Source organism: Pinus tabuliformis, chromosome Q (assembly GCF_031772625.1).
Source record: "Pinus tabuliformis cultivar Carrire ecotype Pingquan chromosome Q, CPIR1, whole genome shotgun sequence".
Classification (NCBI taxonomy): domain Eukaryota; kingdom Viridiplantae; phylum Streptophyta; class Pinopsida; order Pinales; family Pinaceae; genus Pinus; species Pinus tabuliformis.
Window position 1 is genome coordinate 351,235,073 of NC_142296.1, and position 9,225 is coordinate 351,244,297.

Below are 9,225 nucleotides of genomic sequence, written 5' to 3' on the forward strand. Positions count from 1 at the left end.
AATTTTATTTGATATCCCAAAAGTCTCTACCTCAATGTATATATCTATGATCAACTTTAATGCAAAATCACAATTCATTTAAGGAGTTACCTCCTAATTTGACATAGTATTAGAGCCAACTCCCAAAATGAGTTGTTGTGTAGTAATTACTGTCATTATCTAGGATTATTTTCTATCCTCTACCCCTCTCCTTTGATAGAAAATCTGTCCTGGATTTCCTCGTACCCATTTGTAGCTTTTTCTATGTGCCCAAGCGCTCTCCTCGGTTTTGAATGGTATGTCAGCTGGTGCAGTGAGCATGGAGACCAAGAGTTGAGCGTGGAATAGTTTGAAAGCTGTGAACACTGGTGCGTTGAGGATTGACTTCCGAAGACTCAAAATAAGGTAATATCGTTCCTCTAACGATCACGAATTACAGATGGTTGGCGTGACTATGTTTTGTCAAATCCCGTGTCTGATTCATACACCCCATCGTCACTGTGTATCGCACCGCACCTCTCCTTTGTCTGCGCTCAAAAAGTGGCGTGTCTGAACCGTCGTTGTTTTGGCATTGCACTACTCTCCACATTGTATTGTGTTACACGGAATTATCCCTCCACCTTCCGCACCCTGGTTCAAATAAAACCAGGGGAGTTGCAAGCAACAAGTCCCTGTCGTGCTTAGTAAGCACTTTTAGAATAAAGTTCCAGATTCTCGTGGGAATGTCCTTTATGCTATATGGTTTTACTGTGGCCCTCGCACATGAAACAAACTTTAAACAGTGAATGTGGGCTCTGAAAACCAAATACACTTACATACCTAGACCAAGAGATTTCCAGAGATAGGAACAAGTCCAGTAAACTTAGACAGCCATTGCCATTCAAATCCCCCGCCGGTGGAGGAAAGACAGTTTTGTTATGGTGCATGGCAGATCGATCAACAGGACGCTTTTGTTGATTACCTGACCTCGAACTGGAAACTAGTACTAACTCTTACACAATTAGTACTAGAGATTTGTATTACGCGACTGTTAATATATTTATTAGGAAGTCTGTCATAAAATGCAACATACTACAGCTTCAATATGCACATATTACAACTTCAATAAGCCAACTTCAAGCACCCATCACTTATCTGTTTCTTAGTAAAAGAAGGATGCAGCTTCTCCAAATGCCCATTATTGCATGATCACACTGATGAAAGGAATGCACGAGACCATGGAAAATTTAAGAACTGATGACTATATTGGGGCAAAGAATTTGTGTTTACATAAAGCGTAATCGATGCTTAATGCTAGCATATTATCAATTCAAGACACTAGTAACATGAAAACTGCCTTGAAGCTTACATTTAACCTTGAAAATAAGCATTTCTTATGACAGACGGTAACATGTGAAGAATAGAAGACAAGCGATTCAGGTAGGTAGGCATAAATGGTACACCAGAGAACTGATGACTATATTGGGGCAAAGAATTTGTGTTTACATAAAGCGTAATCGATGCTTAATGCTAGCATATTATCAATTCAAGACACTAGTAACATGGAAACTGCCTTGAAGTTTACATTTAACCTTGAAAATAAGCATTTCTTATGATAGACGGTAACATGTGAAGAATACAAGACAAGCACGAATGCTAACAATTAGGACATTAGACCGGCATCCTAGCAGAAACGATAGAAGCATAAAAAATGCGAGTTGCACCACCATGGCAGATCCAAATGCATATTGGAGGCATCCGTCGTAGACCTGTAACAGAGAAGGAAGCGGGGAATTAAGACAACGCGTAAAATAATGCAAAAATAGGTTTGAGATTCTGAATTTTGACTGTTGTAACTCAAATATACTCTATAATCATGCCAAGTACTTGTTGTAGATTCATATGCTCTTCGTTCGAGATGTTATTGTTTTTTCGGTTTCTTTTTTCTTTGTGTTTCGACTTTTACGATGTCAATAATCAGAAGAGCCATGAGAACAAGTGCTAAGAGAAACAATGCCGCGAGTTGAGTAAGTTGGCTTATGCTAATGGATTCCATGTTATGTGAAGCAGGGAGATGTATGTCAATATTTAGGTGCAAAAGGTGGTTTTGTTTTGTAAGCGAGAAATTAGGCATTGCTTTTGCGAATTTATAAAAGAGTTCATTGTGTTTGCAAGCTGGTTTTAAGTGTGAATGGAATCGGGTTTTTGATAATATTTTACTGTACAACCAAATAAGGATAGGCGTGCTAGATCGCGAGAATTGAATGCGGGGTAGATTCTTGACATGTGCAGAAGTAAGTACATATGCGGATTGATTTGGAATGGAGCTGGAATACTTGAAAATTAGATTGGAGGGGATATAATCCAATATGAGGAGCATTTATTGGAGCAGGCCAGTATTTAATGGTCGGCATAAAGCAGAAAGCTTACGTTAAGTGAGCAATCGATGCAATTAAGTGATCGATTTGACATGGGGGCAAATGGCATATGAAATGATGTATGTGACGGGAGAAGTAAATGCGAAATTAGGTGATGTATCTGACATCAGGGGCAGATCTCGAATGAAATCTTGGTGGTAGGTTGGGGCCAAGCTATTCTAATAAATAATTGGCTAAAGACAACAAGTAATGAGTGTCACACTACGTAATTATGCAGGTAGCATGGTTTAGCATGGTTTCTAATATACAGAAGGTCATGTATTTTTGCAACTGCTCTCTGAGCAGTGGCAAGCTAAGAGACAAATTGATATGTGCTTCACATAAGCGTGAGTAAGAGCACTAACATGTTCTATCACATTGGCTTGTATACAGAAGGTCAAGCCTATTTACTTCCCAAATGGACTCAGTTATCGAATAAACCTGTTAACGAGTTACCAAAGTTTCACCATCTGCTATTTTACCTAATGCCCACGGGTAGATATTAAACCTGTTCGCATAACAACCTGCTTTTACCGAAGAAGCTATGGGCTGCTCACGGATATCTTTTAGACTCAGAAACATAAGCCTAAACGCAATGTTGGGTCATGATTTTCTTGTATACTGATTGCCTACGATACTGCTGGCTGATTCCCATAATAGTAAGCCGCTGACTTGATACGATCTTCCATGGGCATGGGATGAGATTCATTCTTTCATGCCTGGGACTCTAGGAAATATGATGCCCAATGTTCACAATTTCCACTCATTGCCAGGATTAGTCATTGCCGATGATAGCTGGTAGTCATTGCCAAGGCACTTACTCACAAAGTGCAAGAACAACAATTTGGCATAAGATACCCACAAAGTGCAAGAACAACAACCTAAACCGTGTGCAAAAATTTAAACAGCAATTGTAGAGGCCTTCACTCCCCACTTACCTACAAAGTGCAAGAATAACAATCTGGCATAAGATACCCACAAAGTGCAAGAACAACAACCTGCCAGAAGATCGTAGAAGTCAGTACGGTCATTCATTTCATTTCTGTGAGACATTAGAAAAATATGAATTACATTGCAGAAATTGGAACAGCAGTTGTAGAGGGCTTCAATCCCCACTTACCCACAAAGTGCAAAAACAACAATATAGCAGAAGATACCCACAAAGTTCAAGAACAACAATCTGGTCGTTTTTTTCTGTGAGACATTAGAAAAATATGAGTTACATTTGCAGAAATTGGAGTTTGGGTACTTTCCGAAGTCAATGGCTCCAATAACCTTTTTTGCAAGATACCCACAAAGTGGAAGAACAGCAATCAACGAAAAGATGGTAGAAGTCATTATGGATCGATCGCTTCTGTCAGACATTAGACAAATATCAATTACATTTGCAGATTCTTAGCTTGATGCAGCTACACTACTGGGCTCTGTACCTGCATATAGTGTAGTGGCTTGGCTAATTTCAATTTTGACAGGAAAAAAGCAACTAAAACCAATATTTCAAAATTAGCAGGAGTGAAAACATGAAGGAAAGAAGGTTGAACAAAATTATTACTGTCTAGAATACAAGTTCTAATTCAAATTGGATCAGTTTCAGTGAGATGGAGGGTTAAACTTTATAGGAATGGCAGACTTTCTTCTTTTTCCAAAAAGCTATAAGACTCACAGCAATGGTTGGGCCGGAACCCTACAGAAGACAGTGAGTTGGTAATTGATGGAAAGTTGTTCTAATTCCAATGAGGAAATTGGAGTTTGAAAGAAGCCAGTAAATAGTGTCATTTAAGACATGGCAGACTTTCGTCTTTTTCCAAAAAGCTATAAGACTCACAGCAATGGTTGGGCCAGAACCCTACAGAAGACAGTGAGTTTGTAATTGATGGAAAGTTGTTCTAATTCCAATGAGGAAATTGGAGTTTGAAAGAAGCCAGTGAATAGTGTCATTTAAGACTTATGAAGATACTGCTTGTTTAAGCTTTGTTGCCTGTTGTAACAACTGCTTGAAAACCACTTAAATTCTTTGTGTCTAAGCGGGGGGTGAAGGAGACATGCCATTAAATTGTTTAACCATTATTATAGGCAAGCAGAAGTTTTACCAACCTGTTGAAAGATCAGACTCAACATTTTCATTAACATGGGCCTCAACTTGTGGTATAAAACATAAGCCCAAAGAGGTAAAATCAAGTGTGTTCCCAAAATGTTGCCTGTCTAAGAGGTAAAAGCTATAAGACTCACAGCAATGGTTGGGCCGGAACCCTATAGAAGACAGTGAGTTGGTAATTGATGGAAAGTTGTTCTAATTCCAATGAGGAAATTGGAGTTTGAAAGAAGCCAGTAAATAGTGTCATTTAAGACATGGCAGACTTTCGTCTTTTTCCAAAAAGCTATAAGACTCGCAGAAATGGTTGGGCCGGAACCCTACAGAAGACAGTGAGTTGGTAATTGATGGAAAGTTGTTCTAATTCCAATGAGGAAATTGGAGTTTGAAAGAAGCCAGTAAATAGTGTCATTTAAGACTTATGAAGATATTGCTTGTTTAAGCTTTGCTGCCTGTTGTAACAACTGCTTGAAAACCACTTAAATTCTTCCTGTCTAAGCGGGGGTGAAGGAGACATGCCATTAAATTGTTTAACCATTATTATAGGCAAGCAGAAGTTTTACCAACCTGTTGAAAGATCAGACTCAACATTTTCATTAACATGGGCCTCAACTTGTGGTATAAAACATAAGCCCAAAGAGGTAAAATCAAGTGTGTGCCCAAACTGTTGCCTGTGAAAGTGGTGCATATAAAGGTAGATCGGTGCCTTAAACAGGTGTAAATGACTAAACACACTTACTGTAATAGGCATAGATATAAAGTACATAAGCTTAGCTGATTACATAGGTTAAGCTTAGTTAGCTTCATTACCTTGGATTCATAGAACCAGGCTACCAGTAACACGGACAAAATATAAGTGTTTTTCAGCTATAAGAGAACTTTGATGTTGCATTAAAACACTTTCGAAAAGGTAATGTGGCTATGTAACCTATGAAAAGGGCCATTGGTTCATATGCTCTTGCTTCTCCTGCTTTTTTGTCGAATCAATTAATTAACTACTAAGTCATTCAAGCAAATGGTTTGTTTACATATGCCTTATGGTTTCAGCCACAGGAATCAAAACGAACATATGCAAGTGTAACAAGGGTACTTTTCAGAAAACATATAGAAATATTTCTTCTTCTTCAATAAATGTCAAGGCTCAAGTACCAGTTTCGGTAACGTATATAGGGGGGTTGCTATATCGGTGTTTTGTATAGTTTATTATGTCCTTTAGTCCCGCTGGATAAGACCTGTAAGTAGAGACTCCTTCCTGCAAACATATGAACATAGTATCAATATGTTCTTTTATCAGGGTATCCTCATATCACACAATAAATTGAATTGAATTGAATTTCTATCATCGTTGAAATAATTCAATAAACTTTTATGAAGATAGGCTCACCACTGATCCAATGTAGACTCTGTCAACTTCTTCTGAAACTCAGACAACAGTCAATGATAAATGTCAAAATAGTAAACAAGAAAGAGTGTAAGACTGTAGAACAGATCAATGAAATAGGGATCAAACACCAGCTCCTCCAAATAAACTCGAGCTGTTTCATTATAAATACTACATAAATAAAAACTATGGCCTGCAATATTACATGATATATTAGCCTGAGAATCCAATATGAAATCCGTATGGGGAGGATTTGGTGGATGCGGATTGTTGACTGTGAAGTATGTTGAGTAGTAGTTATAACCAAGAAACTGAACTATCTAGATTAACGAAAATATAAATTAGTTCTAAGCGACAGTTGACACTGTTCCAACTAATTTTCTCATGGATTCAGACTCGTTTTCTGAATCCAATGGATGGAAAGGAATTTTTGCAGTCAAAAGCAATGTCATTTTTTCCAGTAAAATTGATGAAACAGTTCACGTAACACTGTGGATTCAAAAGTGTTTTTACAACTAAAAACAATTGCATACCAATAATAGAAAGCTTAAGCGAGACAATAGACAAATATCAATTACATTTGCAGGTCAAATCCTAGACAGGATAAAGTATGTCAATCTGTACGGACAATGACATCCAAACTATCCAATAGAAAGTTGTTGTGTACATGGAAATCTCGTAAACTATATGTAACGTCAGCAACGTCCTCTAGATATTTTTCATACGTCAGTCCTGTTAAGGATGGACAAAGTTCCAGCAGCAAACTGTCTTTTAAAATGCACTTGTACTGAACATTTGCCTCTGTTTGGATAATGCAATTCAATTGTAAACTGCGTCGATATGTGGTTAGCTGTCTGCATGTGGAACAATTAAGTTGATCCATGAAAACTGTTCCAAATGTATCGGCCGGCAGAGAGCAATTGTTGCAGATTGTAACAAAGGGTTCTGCATGTATGTTTGCTATAGTCAACATTCCTTTAACCTGGTCCATGTTTCAGTACAAGTCTAGCGTTAGATATTGTAATAAAAATGCTAAGAGGACGTTAAATGAACGAGCATAATTTAGGAGAACAGGAAATAAAGATTTATAATATATATTTTGTGCACTATGAAAGAACCTTTGTTGTTGAGGTAGGTAGTTTGCTCAGGTCTGCAAGTACCCTGTTTGAAGTGACAGCTGTAATGAATGTGGATTTGCAAGTGCGTAATGACCCACGTTCTTTGCCTCGGGCAAGATTTCGAAACAGCATCATTGGTGCTTCTTGTTTCGAAATTTGTTGTTGGATGGATTTGAAAATTGGTTGAAATGTACTGAAAAGATGCACCTGCGTTGCAAAATGTACTAGTGTTAAATGTAATTGTTTTTAAGTAAATGGTTACTTAAAATGTATAGATGATTTAAATGTTAAAAAGAATAAATGGTTGAATTTGTATATACCGTGGCTTTGTCTTTTTGGGACGGGCCGTCCTTGATAGTTAGGACATATTGACCAGCTATTTCTTTGGCAGCTGTCACAAGGCCGGCTACTGTGCCGGTTGCGAATGCAGCTGTGGTGCTGGTGAGCTGGTTAATAGTCGTCGTGGGTACAAATCTGTATTCCGTACAGATAGGTGGAATTGCTTCCAAGATGCTCTTCTCATGCAAAACAAGTATACACGGACAGTCTCCATGGTCGTAAACTGTCTTGGGAGAGACCTTGAAATCTGTGATACAGATTCCCTGGCCCACTACAAGTTTCGCTTCAGTAGCAGCAATCAGGTTGTGTGGCACATTTAGCGTGATTGTCATATTTCCTCTGCTGTCCACTAGGTCAGCACGTAACAATTGAATTCCGTGGACTTGGTCGACCAGTGTTTTGTATATTACTAGAATCTGGCCGTGAAAGATTGTTCCCATTTTCAGGCCTTTCAACTCCTGTATTGTGATTGTTGTGCATAGTTGATGCTTAGCTGCTATTTCAGATGTACTTTCCTGTTTCTGCCTGTAGAACAATATTAAAGAATCTGAATTAACATTATGTTTGTACTACAAAACTTGATGTACTTTCCTGTTTCTGCCTGTAGAACAATATTAAAGAATCTGAATTAACATTATGTTTGTACTACAAAACTTGTAAGAATAGATTTGTAAGAATAGATTTGAAGGTTATTTAGTTACTTTTTAGCAGTTTCTGAGAGGTTACAAGTCTCCGAGAGAGAGCATGCCTCTGGAGCAGGTACTTCTTCGTGCTGTCTTTTCATATTAATTATCTGTTTATCAGTCTCTGAGACGTTGCAAGTCTCTGAGAGAGAGCAAGCCTCTGGAGGAGTTACTTCTTCGTGCTGTCTTTTCTTATTAGTTATCTGTACAACACGAGTACAAGCTATTAGGTCTACAAGCAAAATGTGTTCCATGTAATAATAAATCTGTACTCTATTAGGTCTACAAGCAAAATGTGTTCCATGTAATAATAAATCTGTGCATAACGTTATTCTATGTGTCGTTACATACCTAGATGAGTGCAAGTCTCTGAGAGAGAGCAAGCCTCTGGAGGAGTTACTTCTTCGTGCTGTCTTTTCTTATTAGTTATCTGTACAACACGAGTACAAGCTATTAGGTCTACAAGCAAAATGTGTTCCATGTAATAATAAATCTGTACTCTATTAGGTCTACAAGCAAAATGTGTTCCATGTAATAATAAATCTGTGCATAACGTTATTCTATGTGTCGTTACATACCTAGATGAGTTCGCGCAGAGTGTTGCAAAGGAGCTACAAGAAATAGACTTTTAGTATGGCCATTGGAGATTGAGCAACGTTGCAAAGGAGCTACAAGAAATAGACTTTTAGTATGGCCATTGGAGATTGATATTGCTCGGATAACACAACATTTGTTTGAACAGAGTGTTGCAAGGGAGCTACAAGAAATAGACTTTTAGTATGGCCATTGGAGATTGATATTGCTCGGATAACACAGCATTTGTTTGAATATGAAGTTTGCTTGAATATGAAGTTTAGCAAATTGTAGAGAAACTTGTGTATCAATGCTACTTTGATTTTGCTACACGCTAAATTTGGTTTGTACTAAGGGTCGTTAGAGCTGTAGTAGCGCATAGAATATGCTGTGATCAGACCAATAAGCCCATGTTACATTTATTTCACACTGTTTCATAGGCAAAGTTGTCCAGATATGGTCTATTACTGTTTTTTGGTGCGGAGATAGTTTGCTTGTTATTTCATGTAAGTTTTCCATTTCCATAAATTGTACAAAGAGTTTGCTACGAGCTGTTTCTTGTTTTATGTCAATGTTGAAATCAACAACAACTAAAAAAACACAATCAGTATATGTAGTTTGAGATTTTTCTTCCTTAATTATTTGCATTATCGTGGATACTTGT

The 9,225-nt window shown here is 37.8% G+C and overlaps 1 protein-coding gene across 2 annotated transcripts; it reads right to left on the bottom strand.

Moving 5' to 3' along the window:
• Positions 1 to 5,629: 5,629 nt before the first annotated feature.
• Positions 5,630 to 7,824, bottom strand: LOC149219625 (uncharacterized). 2 transcript variants are annotated; one of them, XM_089384432.1, is made up of 4 exons: positions 7,287 to 7,824; positions 7,009 to 7,173; positions 5,852 to 6,830; positions 5,630 to 5,719 (listed from the first exon to the last, which is right to left on the bottom strand). In XM_089384432.1, the coding sequence occupies exons 1-3, from the start codon at positions 7,743 to 7,745 to the stop codon at positions 6,462 to 6,464; spliced, it is 993 nt and encodes a 330-aa protein (XP_089240558.1). In that variant the 5' UTR covers positions 7,746 to 7,824; the 3' UTR covers positions 5,630 to 5,719; positions 5,852 to 6,461. The 2 variants fall into 2 exon arrangements, with proteins under 2 accessions (XP_089240558.1, XP_089240557.1); XM_089384431.1 differs by having other exon boundaries at positions 6,967 to 7,173.
• Between the last annotated feature and the right edge of the window lie 1,401 nt (positions 7,825 to 9,225).

Coding starts and splice junctions, on each gene's coding strand:
- LOC149219625 (XM_089384431.1), bottom strand. CDS start 7,745: ATGGGAACAATCTTTCACGGCCAGATTCTAGTAATATACAAAACACTG. Junction 7,174..7,286: donor CCCAAAAAGACAAAGCCACG/GTATATACAAAT, acceptor TTTGCAACGCAG/GTGCATCTTTTCAGTACATT. Junction 6,831..6,966: donor TACCTACCTCAACAACAAAG/GTTCTTTCATAG, acceptor AACATGGACCAG/GTTAAAGGAATGTTGACTAT.